Below are 14,726 nucleotides of genomic sequence, written 5' to 3' on the forward strand. Positions count from 1 at the left end.
GTGTTACCCAGGAAGATTTGCCCCTGAAAAACTGCAGTTTCTCTTGGGGGTGGGGGGAAGAGGTTGTATGTACTCTACTTACTTGGATTGCAGACACCTAAATAAGTATAGGGTTGTATAGGGGAAAAAAAACCCCCTTTGGTTACGTTTTAAGGTAGTAATTTAATTGTTTCCTATGGTGATGTTCTGAATGCCTGTAAAAGTATGTATAGGAGTTTGATAAAAGACTGTTTGTACTTTTTTTTATTCTCAGTGAGGTGTGTGTATGCACATATGTGTATTTTCTTTTTTTTTTTTTTACAAAATAAGATGTGTCACAGAGGAGAACGTTGTGATCTTTTTAATCTTGCACATATTTATTTATTTTACAGTTATACTGATGTTAAATTCACATGAGGTCGTTCAGAAATGCTTTTACTTCCTGTGCCTTTTGAACTATGTATGTGTCCATATAAATGCTTTTTTGATTGCAGACTTGGGGAGGAAAAAAAGCATACAGGTTACAGTGAACTTCAGCTCCTGATTTGTAGGCAGTATTATATCTCTGGTTGAACCAGCTTCATTTTTCTATCTTTAGCCTAACTGAGCATTGAGGTCTCTCTGTTCCTCTCACTCTGAGTTTACAGCTTACATCCAGGGAAAGTCTGAACCCTCTCAGGCTGGGCTTTCAAACCAGTTGGTAGCTGAGATCTCCTGGTGGCTGTGGCTGCAGCAGAGTCCACTCCTGAGAGGTGGAAGGATTGAGGAGGAATTGTGCTGAGGGGTCACCGCACTCTCTCTGGAAGCTGAGACACCTCGAGCTCCCAATGCCTACATTATTCTGTTCTCAAGGACCATACCAGTTTGTAATCCATTGAAATGGCCAAGGAACACTCCATCTTTTTATGGGACTTGCAACCAAATCTTTCTACTTCTGAAAATGTACCTCACTCAGCTTTGTAAGTGAATGTAAAGTGCTAACCTCTTGAGGGCAGAAACTTGGATCACTTGGCTAGGGCTCCATTGCTGGCAATGGATACTTGAAGAACTGCTGGTGCAAAAGGGTTAATAAAGCTTTTTTTTTTATGGTCACTTTGTCACAGGGGATTGTTCTTTGCATGGATGCATCTGACACCAAGCTAATTACTGGCAGCTTGATTTCTGCAGAGAGCTTGTGGTTTTCCTTCAGTTGTGCCTTCTCCACCATAATGGGGTAGAGTCTATATAATGGCTTTGGATTGGAGCATAGCCCTCTGTTTTTATAGTCCTTCAGAAGACCTGTGATTATCATAAATGTCTGAGAGGTACCTGCCTTGGCTGTGCCTTAACAAAGATTGTCACCTAAGACTGTTCTAGGTCTCACTGCTCAGATTTCTATGGACAGTGCTATTGGCATCAAAAACTGAATGAGAAACTGGTGCTTAGCACGAGCTTGAGAAGCAAAGTGACAGAATTTTTATTTTCTTAGGCAAAATACCAAAGGAGGGGAAAAGGGGTTGCAAACTTTCCCTGGAATCTTAGGGTAGGAGAAGAAGGAAATTTCATGGGACAGTTAAGTTCAGCTGAGCAAAGACTGACAGATTGTAGATCTAGAAAGGACTTCTAGAACACCATCAGCCCTGTAAGTTGTGGTTAAGGCTGAGCCATTAGGAGAAATAATAAAATTGTTCTTCCTTCTTATCTATTTCCTTGGCTGTTCTCCTTCCTGGCAGATGGGTTGGAAGGCAAGGCCATTTTCTTGTAGTTCTGCGGAGGAGGAAGAGGCACTGCATCAGTGCTTGGTGTCTGAGCAGGGAGCTAAAGCTGCTCTGTGCTGCCAGCCTGGGAGGGGCTGTGGCCCTTGCCCTGTGCCCCAGGCAGGCTGCAGGGTCTCTGCTGAGTGAACTTTCTGTATTGGAAAGTGAATTGAAGCACCTGAAGGCTGTGTGTGTGCTCCTGCTTCAGCTTCTACAACTCACTGCTGTACCTACAACTGCTTTCTGACTAAAGCCTCATTAGTCCTGTGCCAGGAAGAGGATGGAAGGTTGGAAATCCGAAGAAATTTTCTCTATTTTCTCTTGGCTAAAGGGGTAGGGACTCATGGCTCTGCTTTCAAGTCACCTGTGCTGACACTGTGACAGAACTGGGGGTCTCCTCGTGGCTGTGCTGACCTGGAGCTCTGCATGAGCCTCTCAAGGGGCCAGAGCTGAGTTGGGGAGGATGTGGAACATGTCAGAAAAGGTGTGGTTTGATGTGGCTGAGCTGATCCAGGGCCTTGCTGCTGTTATCAGGAGTGTCCTGCTGCTGCCCAGCTCCTCATTTGCCAATTTTCATGCTTGGTTTAATACAACCAAGGTAATGAGTTGAAATGAGCTTACTGAGAACTGGCAAGTAGTGGAGGGGGTCATGTGGTTGAGAGAAGGGATGGAAGGACACTGAGCTGGAATAATGTGCACTGTAACTGACTTCCCAGCAGTGGCCTAAGTTGCATCACTCCTGTAAATTGGGCTACACCTGGCTGTAGGTGCCATCCCCACACAGCTATGGAGGCCCCTTAAGAATACTTTTCCCTTAACCACTTGATATTCAGGTACCCCCAGCTTCTCCAAAGTGAGCTGTTGAGGTGAGGTGTTTCCACAGACCCTTGCACTTACCTTTTTTTCTTCAGGTACCTGTGATCTTTCCATGTCCCTTTTCAATCCTTCATCCTGCTGCTGCCTCGCTTGTTTCTGCTTTTCCTCTCTGAGCCTTTTGAAGAGAGGGAATAAAGGATGGGTTAAATGCAGCTTGCAGCTACACCAGCTGTGCTTTTGACACACAGCATCAACATTTAACATTTTACATCACATTTTCCATCTAACCAGTGGAGTACAGGGGTTGGGGCACACTTGCTGCTGGAGCTGGTTGCTGTGAAAGGTAAGTGGGAAGCACTGCCTGCAGTTGGTCCTGCTCTTTCTGGAGTGATGGGATGAAAATGAAGTGCTGGAACAGGAATGGGCTCAAGCTATGGAACACTGGTGCAGAGAAACTGCAGTCTTAACCATGTAATCTTGAGGAAAATGTTTAATGCTCTTAGTAGGGTTTGTTGTGTTTTGGTTTTGTTGGTGTTGTTTTTGATTTGGTTGTTTTTTGGTTTTTATTTGGGGTGGTTTTTGTTCGTTTGTTTGGGGGTTTTTTTTGGTTTTTAAAACATTTTTATTTTTATTTGGGGGTAGGGTGTGTGGTATCTTTCCTTAATTATTCTCCTCCATCCCCAGCATTGAATAAATGTTTTTCATACTTATTTTGCAATTGAAGAGTACAAACCTATTCACAGAGCATCAGGAAGAAGCACCATACTTTTTCTACTACACAGCTGAATAATGATGCAGAGAAAGCAAATAAGCAGAACCAAAATGTCACTGTCTGGCTTTAAATCCTCATGTTAATCTGTCTGATCTACTTGAGGATGGCCAGATGCAGTCATCAGTTCAGTTATCTTTGTTATTTGTGAGGTGAAATTTTGTGTAACTGGGCCTACAGGAACATGTCTCATCTTGGGACTTACACTGACTCTGTTAATTGCTACTATTTAACCTAGTAATACAAATTAAACTTAAAAGTTTTGTAGAAGAAACATTTCAAAGCTGAAGTTGATGACAAATGCCCTTATGTACATATTAAAGTCTGACAAAATATCAGGGCAAGGCAGACTGTGTTAACTTTAGGTTTAATTTTCTATTTATTCAGTTTAAATTTTGTTACTGTAAATTGTTTTCTTAAAACTATGATTCTCATAATAGAATCTGGTTTTGTTTGTGGGTTTAGTGTTTTCTTTTTTATTCTTCTAGATTTTTCTACTGTAGTTTGCTGGTCTTTTCTAATGTAGCTGTGAGCTGCAGCTCACTGATGAAGAGATGCAAGTACTGTGAATGTAGAACCCTTACAGAAGTGGGTGGATTGCTTACATGGAATTTCAGATTGCTGCTACAATTTTTTGGGGGTTGATTTGGCTCTCTCAGCTGTCAACACTTAAAACAGAGATGTTTTCCAGAAGAAGGGCTTGTCTTACCTTGCCCTCTGTTCCTTTCTTATGTCTTTCACAGCCTTTTCTATCTTTGCTGCTGGGATTCTCTCCACACTGTCCAGTAAATCATTGAGCTGTTTTTCTATGACCTTTAACATCTCTACTGTTGGCAGGTTTGCCTCATTGTCTCCAGTGCACTGGAAATAGACTTCCTGCACCTTCTTGTTCAGGCTTGTGAGCATTTTGTCCTGGAGGTGACAGGAGATATGCTGAGTGCCACAGCTGGGTTCTGCCAAGTGGCACCATAATATCCCTCCAAAACCAAGGGAAATCTGTGAGGGAAACACTTTAATCCCCTCAGTAAGACTCAATTGCTTGTTTCCTGGTTGGCCAAGGGCAATGGCAGGAACAGATGGCTGAACTGAGCCATTCTCCTGTTGCTCTCATCCTCCCAGCTTGGCTGTGACCTGGGTGAGGTGGCAGCTGCCCAGCTGGGTCTGGGAGCCCTGCTCCCACCCGGCAGCAGCTGCAGGGAGCAGACAGGTTTGCCCCAGTTTGCTGCCTCAGCAGTGCCCCAAACCAGCCTTTCCATTGCTGGGAAACAGCACTGATCCCTCCTCAGTGTGCTCAGCGTGCTCTGTGCACACCCCTGTGTGCTCTGCTCCCAGGATGGATGTGGCTGGGGAAGAGGAACCACTTGTGCATGTGTGAACCCCTCTTGCCTGGATCCCAGCCTGTACCTGGTCATCACCTTCGTGTTCTCCAGAGGAAAAGAGCTGAACTTTGAGCTTCAGCTCGGCTACTTTCTCCTCTTCCTTGGCCACGGAGGCTCGGAGGGTGTTCACCTGCTCCTTCAGCGCTGCCAGCTCCTTCTCCCTAGAGGGCAGAGAGAGGAGGTGTTTGGGAAAGGCACCTCTGGAACACACGGCTCTGCTCTCCACAGCCTGGGCTGGTCCCTCTGCTGCCAGCAGATGGAGGTAACACTTCAGCCTTTCCTGAAAACATGGGGACTTTGGGGGTTTTTAATGGAAAAGCAATTACTGTGCTGGTGTGGGGGAGGGAGAAGTAGCATAGCTAAATATTCAAGGTTTTTTGGTAAGTCAAAGGGGGATCCAGATTACCTTTAAAACTTCCACAAGGAGATAAACTACATTTTAAATGGGAATATATACATCTACCTGCCACTGACACTGTAGATTACAATGACACTTGGGTTCCCTGCTGTCTTCCTCTAGGAAGGTTTTGCACTGAGTCAGCATTGGTGCTGCTCTGGATCACTCCAGGAACTGCCTTATTTCTTTCTTTGGTCTTCCTTCATGAGAATTACACTGACTCCAGGATGCTCAATGCATCATTCCCTAGCCTGTGCCTTGAGGACTAAGGAATTAGTCCCAAGATCAAGACTTATCTCCTAAATTAAGCATGTATGGGGCACTTTCCTAGGAGCTCACAAGAAAAACCCTGCTGTGTGAGCAGCCTGATGTGTGTCTGACAGTGAGGTGTCTGTGGTGGCAGAGGGGTCACTTCTGTCTGGAAGCTGGACCACAGGGACCCTTTCCTTCACCTGCAGGGCCACACTTACATGCTTTCACGTGTGGTGATGAAAGTCTGTTGGACCTTGTTCCAACTCTCTGCAATATCCCGGGAGTTCAGGAGAAAGGATAAGTTCTCATCCAGCATCTCCATGAAAGTGTTAAGCAATTGTTCAGGATCAGTGAAGTAGAGCTCAGGCTCCTAGAGAGGAAAACACGTGTGAGGAGTCTTTTCCCTCCTCTAGATTCTGCCCCACTGAACTGTGTGGAGGTTGGTCTGCACCAGCCCTGACTATTCAAATGTCCTTCCATCTAGAGAGGTCCATGTTTGTCCATGTACAAACACACATAGACATCCTTCCTGCTATGTGTGTAGCTTTACTGGGCCTCAATCCCCAAAACAAATTGCATTTTGGGGGGTAAAAAGTATTGCAAACATCTGTGAGTGGAAAAACCTCAATTTCAGACATAAGCCAGTAACTACACTAATTTAAAAATCTTTCATTTTGTGATGTCTTATCTCACTGGAGGATGGCAAGCTTAGAGATGATGGTAGGGTTTTGGAAACTGAAGGAGGAAAGTTAAACTAAGGTATTTGCAATATGTGTCACCAAAGTGTGAACATTCAGGAATGTATAAACATACATTTATAATTGTAAATACAGTAACCCCTCAAAACTGTAACTAATGGTTAGAAGGTGAGGGAAATTAGTAACATTGATAAGTGACACAGGACAAACAGAAAATGCAAATTTTTCAACATAAGACTTCTCACCTCATCTTCGTCCGAGCTGATTTCGCTCTCTGCATCCTCCAGTGAACTTCTGAAAAAGCATTTTGTGTGTTAGGCCCTTAGAGAAATGACAGCTCAGAGGGGATCTCATTAGTGACATAGGAACATTGTTATTGTTCACTGTCCCTGTTTACTCCTCTGCACGTTCCCACCTTTGCCCCGCTGTGGGATATTGAGGGGTCAGTAGGGTCCAGGGGCCACACAAACAAACAGCGCAGGAGCTCCTTCTGTCCATGAGCAAGCTGCCTTTTGTGCTGCCCTGGGCCGTGCTGGCCAGTGGGGCTGCAATGACACATGAACCTGAGCTGAGGGTGTTGATCCAAATGCCTTTAAACTCACTGGGAGAGAGTGTAACACTCATTTGTTTAATGCTTCTTCCTCTGCACAAGAGCTGGAAGAGGGGGAAGTGATTCTTTGCTGCTGTTGGCAGCTCAGTCTGCTCATCACTTCCACTTGTACCTGTGCCATGAATGGTTAAAAACCTCTGTTTGCATCCTCTTAGTGACAGCCCCACTTGGGGCAGGCTCTCAGCAGAGGATCTGAGGATGGAGCTCACTTGGAGCAGGCACATAGGTACTGACTCGCACACTGACAGCTTTCTGTGCTATCTGAGTTTGTTCCAAAGAGCCCCAGATCTTGGAATGCCCAGCCAGGGTGAGCAGTAGGATTCCCCTGTGCTGGTTCCCAGTCAGCTGAGTGCTCTTTTCAGTCCTTAAGTCTGTTCTTTGCATCATCTGGTACTTACAGGTCTCTTGATAGAAGAGGCTTCAGGAAGTGTTTAAGCTGTGGCCTGACATCGCGTGCCCTGAAATCCAAACTCTCTGAGAACAGCAGGGAACTCGGAATGTCCGTGAAAGTGACACTGTGGGCACTGGGACCCTGCTCTGGAGACAAGAGGAGGTGCCCACTTAGAGCCAGGGGCTGTCCCAGGCAGGAGCAGCAGCTCTCTGCTGGCACTCACCCTGCTCTGTGGTGGAGGGTTGTGAAGCACTTCCTTCATTCCTGGGTTCTGTTTCCTTATCCTTTTCTTTTTTGTGCCTTTTTCTGTGCTCCTCCTGCCACTCCTTTGGAGATAGCTGGTAGAGGATGTCCCTGTACATCTTGTACTCCTGCAGGGTGTCCTCAAATCTGGAGATCTCACTGGGTTGAGAGAAGTGGACAAAGTTTGTTAGCAGAGAGGGAAGATTCTGTTTGAACAGGCTCTTTCTCACTCTTGATATTCATTTTCATCCAGAGAAGGGGAGAGAGGGCACATTTTTTTCATGGATATGCAAAGGCAAAAGGGAACCTGCCCTCTGTGCTCTCTGTGGTTTCTCATGTGGAAACTGATTCTCAGTTCTCTGGTCATATCTCTTGCTATAGAAGTGAGCTTGATAATTTTTGAATTTTTGCTTGAAAAGGAATGAGAATTTTTTTCCAGCTCAGCTCATAATGATAATCATACATTTTTTTTGTCTTTACCTAGGTTCCCATTAAAATGCATTGTTTACTTTTGTTTGGATTTTAATCTGATGCTAGGCATTTAATTTTGGGGTTGGAATATCTATACTTTTAAAAAATGTAATTAGAAAACTAGACTAGTTGTTTTAGAAACAAAGCCATCATCTGGAAAACAAAAGCCAAAACATTTTGACTCTTAAAATGGAACATTTTTAGAAATCTATCCCCTGCAAGGACTGTGAAGCTGTGGCACTGTAGGGGCTGTTAAAGGTGAGGCAGGAGTAATGAGCAATCTTACCTTTGGATTTTCTTTATTTCAGTTGTGAGTCCCTGGATCTCTGTTATTTTCTTCGTCTTTGCTGAGGTTTCTCTTTTGGCTCTAGGAAAGGATGCACAGACAAACCATTAAACAATTTAGTAGTGAGCAGTGAATTGAGATTCCTATGAAACAGTGAAAAAGATGTGATATGAGCCCTAGAAATCTGTGTTGTAGATGTATCCCAGGAGATGCTTGGCTCCTGCCTGAAGACCCTCTTGTCCTCGGCAAAGTATTGCATCCCAGTGTTCAGGCCTCCCTCATCTGGCTGCTGCTGAGCATCAGTTGCAGCTGTGCCCTTGTGATACCTGCAAAGGGCCAAAGTGCTCAATTTGCCTCACTGAGGGGTTGGGCAGAGGCATCTCCCTCCAGTAAAGGGTGTTGTGAGAAGAATGGAAGTGGTGGAGCCACCAGCAGGTTCCTTGCTGCCACCAGAGGAAGGGCTTTTGCAGTGAGGGTATTCCCTGGATGCTGTTCTCCTTCCTCTCTTTCATTGAATGTGTGGGAAGAAAATGCCACCAGAACTGTAGCTCTGGGAAACTCAGTGTTCAGCCAAAAGCCTGCAGGGAGGTCAAGCAGCAAATTCCTGTGCCCAGAATGAAACAGCACAGTGGTGGTTCCTTCAGTTCTCCTTACTTTCTCAGTGCTTCCACAGAGTTATTGTGGTTCTCCTTCAGGAAGGCATCAAACATGGCAGCGTCCTTCTCCATCCTTCTCTCAGCCTTTTCCAGCTTTCTTTCCTCATCCTTTGTTATGTTCTCCATCTTTTCAATCTCCCCTCTCTTTACTGCAATGGTATGCTGAAATGAGCCCCAAAGGCAACACAGTCACAGTTGTTGGTCTTAAAGGTACATTGGTTTAGCTTTCCAAATTTCCCTGATAGTTGTGGGCAGAGAGGGAAAGGATTTCAAACTCAGGAGTGAGACTTAGTGCAAGCCAGGTACGTGGAGGCCAGGGGTTATTTCAGAAGGAACATAGCAAATAAGCAGTGACTCAAAAGACAGAATTCAGAAGTCCCAGCACTGCATTAACTCCTGGCTGACAAAGATTGATTCAGTTGTGTTACAGCTCAATAGCAGAGATGACTAATGGGAATGTTTGAGCATGGTTACTCCATTCCCTCATGTTGAGTTCAGAGTGAGTCTCAGCCCCATGTACAGGACAGCAGGAGCCAACGATCAGGGTGACTGCACATCTCACAAATGGGATGCATCCATGGTGGCTACTGAATGATGGGAATGACCTACATTCCTTTGTTTCTTGGCTGGGAATTACTGGGCTACAGATTCTGAGTGGCTGTGAGGCAGGACCTGGACAGTCAGTTCATGAGCTCTGATGTGTGCCACCTTGGAAAGATCTCCAGGCATTGATCTCGGGAGAATAAACATCAAAACAAAGCAACACAGGGAAGAGTAATTAAATGAACAGAAAGTAACGCGTTGAAAGCCATGTACCTCAAGAAAAAAGATCTGTTTTCTGTCCTGTAGGTAGCCATGGAAGGTCTCCCTGTCGAATTTATAATCTGAAATTAGAATATAAAGTTGCTTAGACTAGAGAGGGGGAAATATGGCCAAGGCAAAACACAATGAATATGTAGGCTGCCATGAGCATGGATCTGGCTGGCACTGGAGTCAGCAATACTGATTATTGTATTGTAGTTATAACCTTGTTTAGCATCAGTTTCATGTGGATTTTCATGGAGTAGAACCAGAGAGAATGGAGTGGACAATCTGGTCCTTGTCCTCTAGACACTAATGGCAAATCTACTCCTCATGTCAGAGGCAGAAAATCTAGGCCTGTATCCATTAAAATCCAAATTAAGGTTGGATTAGTAGAAAGGTATCCACCACACAAGGTCCTGCAACCCCTCAGCTGGCTACAGCTCATTGCTGCAAGGCTGGTGGAACCCAGTGAGGGGGTGGCCCAGGTTCTGAATGTAAATACCTGAGCTGGAGATGGCTCAGCCATGCAGAGGCTGGCAAAACACAGCACAGAACTGCCTGCATGCCCTCACCAGAGTCAGCCAGAGCCAGCTGCCCTGCCCATCCCCTCTTTGGCCTTTGCTCTAGGCTGTTACCCAGCTGAGCAGCCCCACTGCAAAGACAGTGCGTGTTCTCCACCTTTTTTCATGGCTAACTTCCGTGAAAGCATCTCCTGAAGATATTTCAGTCTCTCTTCACATGTCGCCTCTTTTCTGTTCTCCTCTTCTTCCTCCCTTTTCAAAGCTTTCCTCAACCCACTTTTTGCCTTCATTTTAGTGGAGTAAGTAGTTTTCTCATGGACTTTCATAGTCTTCCTCTTTTCACGTTCCTGTGAGAAGTCAGATATGTGACTGTTTGATCCTGTGCTTTGTTTGCTGTGGTTTTTAAAGACATGAGTAAGTTATTGACAGCCTGGAAACTTGCAGTGGTGATACCCTGCTGATGCATATTTGCCTATTTATCTGACTAATCCAAATAATACTCTCTCTTGAGGCAACTGAAACACTAAATTTGTTAGCACTTGTTGTCATTATTCTGTTGATTTGTATTCTGCATCCATCCACCAGCTGTGCCAGTTTGTATCCACTCAGTGTCCTCATTTTTCCTTCTTGGGTTATTGCTGTGAGCAAATGGAAATTTTCTGAGATTCATCCTTGGAGTCCCCTGGTTAAAAGGGGGACAGCCCACACTTAAACCAACTCAGTCCAACTTCTACAAGGACATTTAAACCATTAAGTTCAGATTGAGAAGATCTATTCAAACCCAGTTCAGAACCTTCTGGAGGGTAAAAGGTGTTCCTACTCAGTGCTTTCACACGGACTGAAGTGTAATTCAGTGCTGTCTGCAGTCTGGGCCTGGATTATGGTGAGGACATCACTCAGCAGACATCCTTAGTGCACTGCTTCCTAAGTCTTCCCTAAAACTGTCTAGTGCCCTTCAACCCAAGCTAAAACCAGACTGTGTCAGTCCCCAGTGTGAGGTGAGGAGGCCTTGCTTTAGACCTCCTGCTTCCTTTCACAGTATGCCAGGCTGTGCAACAATCAGACCTGCCAGAGGTCACAGAATCCCAGGAAGGTTTGGGTTGGAATCTTTGGGATCATTTAGCTTCAATGCCCGGCCATGAATAGGGGCACCCCACTAGATCAGGTTGCTTAAAACTTCATCCAGCCTGGCCTGGAACACTTCCAGGGATGGGGCAACCCTAACATCCTTGAGCAACCTGTGCCAGTTGTCACCACCCTCACAGTAAAGAATTCCTTCCTAACATCTTATCTAAATCTTTCCTCTTTTAGTTTAATCCTCTCCCCTTGTTCTATCACAATCTGCTTGTGTAAAAAGTTGCTCTTTTGTTATAAGAACCTTTTAAGTATTGAAAGATCACAATCAGGTCTCCCTGGAGCATTCTTTTCTCCAGGCTGAACATCCCCAGCTTTCCCATGAAGAGGCCTTTGATCCCTTATGTGCTAAATTTTGGTATTCTGTTGGGTGGGTGCCTGCCTTAGTAATTGCTTGTTATACATTTTAGCCTAAAGCATGTGTACATACCTCCTGCGCCTTCTTAATTTCCTTGTCCCTCATTGAGAAAAGTTCAGTATCTGTTGGGACCTTAAATGGATTTTTCATTGGCTTTTTTTCATCCTCTTTTGTGCTTTCTGGGGAAAAAAAAACCAAACAAAAAACAAACCAAAAAACCAAACCAAACAGAAAAAAACCCGGATGAGGATGTAGAAGATGTGAAGCTGAATATCTGGACCCAGTGCAAAGGGAATGGGATGTGCTGTGTCACACCTGGAGTGTGGGCAGATGTCCAACAATGCTGGACCACGAGCAGGGAGCTGGAGAGGGCTTCTGGGAAGCCAGTGACAAAACTGAGACCTCTGTATGGTTTATGTCACTTGGCCATATCTGATGATCAACAACAGCATTTCAGACAGGGATTTTTCTGTCTGTAGCTGTTTTACCCATTTCATCTGTTTTAGGGCAGAAGAACCTGACTTTGGGCCTCTCCTCTGAGCTGAAAAGGAAACATTGCTGGAGCATTGTGTCCTTACCTGCCACAAGGTGGGTTTCCATTTCAAGTTTGGAAGAGAGACTTTTAGATGTTGATGCTGTATGTCAGGATGGTGTCTTTGACCCTGGCCCAAAGAAAATCATAAATCAGTCAGCTGGGATCTGCCAGTAATTGATATGATAAGTTTTACAGCAGTGACAGGCCTAGGGGCTTTCTGTATCTTAACCACTGAGCCTTCAGTGTCTGTAGCAATTAACAAAAAGCTCCATTAAACTGGAAAACACGTATGTTCTGACCTCCAGAAGGAGATGTTCATCCCTGCCTTATGTGAAAGCTGTGTAAAACACAGTCCTCCTTACTCATAAACTGATGGGAAAGCAACAACAAAACAAATTTGGAGACAGCAAGGAACCCAAGTCCCTTGTCTCTTTTTCCAGTCACCAGTTCTGATCCACACCCATGCTTTTTCATCCTCCTGTCACTAGTTCACAAGCTACATTTTTACTCACTAAAGCCCTTCCCAGTAATTGCTTCAGCATTGTGGATTTCTTGCAATAAGCATGAATGATTGTTGGACAGCACAGACACACTTTGCAGAACTCTGTTGCCTTTCATTTTAGGTTGGCAAACTGTTGAAGGTTATTTTTTTTGTTTCTCTGACTCTGGTCTTTTTGTAGTTTTTGCTATGGATCCTAAGGGACAAGCCATAGTGGGAATGATCTCACTTACAAAGAACAGATAGAGCATTGTTAAAGCTATCCTTTAATCACCAAAGGCAGCAAGCTGGGCTTAGGGAGGTATTAGTTCAGTTGATGCAATTCTGCTGCTGGCACCATTCCTGACCTGCACTGCTACAAGGCGCCATAGAAAATATCCTCTTCTGCTTGCACTAGTTTTAGGGCTATTTTAGAGCTTCAGTTTTTGCTCTGAAGAGCCTCCAGTTTTTATGTATTTTGAGCTAAACTCATCTGGCCTAATTTCCATGTCTGTCCTTGGTGCTTTGTGTATTTTCTGCAGCTGCCCAATTAGTACTTTATTCTTTGGAGGTGTCAAACTTTCACTGCTGATGAGACACAGAGGCTGGGGTAGAATTTAGGCTTTTGAATATATCCCAAATATTTTCTCTCTCCTTTTCAGTTCTTGAGGTACATTTTACCAAGAACCTCCTTGGCTGTTAGTTGGAGTCCAAACCTCTCTGACCTTTGCTTAGTGTAAGGGGATATTTTTCTCTTGGGTCTCTCATCTACATCCTGGAACAACATCAGCCCTGCTGCTGATGTGAGTTTTGGAGAAAGCCCCACCAGGGCAGGGGTGGGCAGGCAGTCAAATGCCTAAATACAGTTTGTGAACCTCACAGAGCAGTTGCAGCAAACACCTGGAGCTTCGGCCCGCAGTGCACACCTTGATTTCTATAATCTAAAGCCTTTATCACAAGAGTTTTCTTGTTCCTGTCGTTGATTTTAATTCCTCCTACAGGTAATGAGTCTGAAAAGCAGGACTAGACAGTGACATATGGAAAATAATTGTTAATGCAACCCTCAGAGAAAAAAAGTGCTTTATAATAGAATTTTAGCTAAGTATAGGAAAGTGTATCTATGATTAACTTATAAATATTCATTTTATTAAGATATTTTTTGTTTGAGGTTGCTGGGTTTTTTTATAGGTTGTTTGCACTGCACTTTGGAAATAACGCCAAAAGCTACAGAGGCTCTAGCTCTGCTAATTTATAATTATTAAGCTCAATAATGCAAATTAAAAAAGCTTCATTGCTAGAATCATTTGGCATATATTTCACTGCCTCTGACATTATATTCCAGTAGCTGTGTACCAGTAGCACGTGAATCAGTAGATAAGGCACTGAGGGTTTTAATTCACCGAAACCTTTATTCAGTGCTTTTCCCTAGCATCAGGCTGCTGAGTAAAAAAACTAAAAAAAAAAAAAAGCCAAAAAACCCCAAACCAACAAAACAAAACCCCCACAAAACAAAACGCCAAAGTAACTACGCAGACGGATCTAAAAACTAGTGCAATAAATCCATCCACCATGTTCCCAGAGCAGAGGGTGTCACACATCTGTCCCTAGCAGATTCTCTGCACACCCTCCTCGCCCACTGTCCTGCAGTGTCTCACACAGAGGTGTCACCCAGGGGTGGCCCTGTCACCCAGCAGTTTTACCCAGCGGCGTCTCTCTCACCCTGGGGTGTCACCCAGAGGTGTCTCTCTCACCCAGGCGTGTCCCTCTCACCTAGTGGTGACTCACACAGAGGTGTCACCCAGTGGTGTCACCCAGGGGCATCTCTCTCACCCAGCAGTGTCACCCAGCGGTGTCCCTGTCACCCAGGGGTGTCCCTCTCACCCAGGGGTGTCCCTCTCACCCAGCGGTGTCCCTCTCACCCAGGGGTGTCCCTCTCACCCAGGGGTGTCTCTCTCACCAAGGGGTGTCTCTCTCACCCAGGGGTGTCCCTCTCACCCAGGGATGTCCCTCTCACCAAGGGGTGTCTCTCTCACCAAGGGGTGTCTCTCTCACCCAGGGGTGTCCCTCTCACCCAGGGGTGTCTCTCTCACCCAGGGGTGTCTCTCTCACCAAGGGGTGTCTCTCTCACCCAGGGGTGTCCCTCTCACCCAGGGGTGTCCCTCTCACCCAGCGCTGTCCCCTGCTCGGGCCGGGCTGCGGCGCTCGGAGCGGGG

General features: G+C 45.2%; 1 protein-coding gene across 1 annotated transcript; it reads right to left on the bottom strand.

Moving 5' to 3' along the window:
- Positions 1–1,175: 1,175 nt before the first annotated feature.
- On the bottom strand, positions 1,176–14,708 carry CFAP100 (cilia and flagella associated protein 100). The gene is made up of 15 exons (XM_005420210.2): positions 14,661–14,708; positions 12,079–12,162; positions 11,573–11,679; positions 10,166–10,355; positions 9,500–9,567; positions 8,682–8,845; positions 8,028–8,108; positions 7,251–7,429; positions 7,035–7,173; positions 6,272–6,320; positions 5,547–5,698; positions 4,705–4,840; positions 4,010–4,212; positions 2,613–2,706; positions 1,176–1,725 (listed from the first exon to the last, which is right to left on the bottom strand). The coding sequence occupies exons 2-15, from the start codon at positions 12,098–12,100 to the stop codon at positions 1,657–1,659; spliced, it is 1,653 nt and encodes a 550-aa protein (XP_005420267.1). The 5' UTR covers positions 12,101–12,162; positions 14,661–14,708; the 3' UTR covers positions 1,176–1,656.
- Positions 14,709–14,726: the final 18 nt, after the last annotated feature.

Source organism: Geospiza fortis, unplaced genomic scaffold (genome assembly GCF_000277835.1).
Source record: "Geospiza fortis unplaced genomic scaffold, GeoFor_1.0 scaffold70, whole genome shotgun sequence".
NCBI lineage: Eukaryota > Metazoa > Chordata > Aves > Passeriformes > Thraupidae > Geospiza > Geospiza fortis.

Bases quoted from the DNA above. Each gene is read 5' to 3' on its own strand.
- CFAP100 (XM_005420210.2), bottom strand. From the start codon at position 12,100: ATGGAAACCCACCTTGTGGCAG. The intron at 9,568-10,165 runs GTGGAGAACACG...TTCTAATTTCAG, and splicing joins GAAGTTAGCCATGAAAAAAG to ATTATAAATTCGACAGGGAG. The intron at 6,321-7,034 runs GTAAGTACCAGA...ATGCTTTTTCAG, and splicing joins CCTCTTCTATCAAGAGACCT to AAGTTCACTGGAGGATGCAG.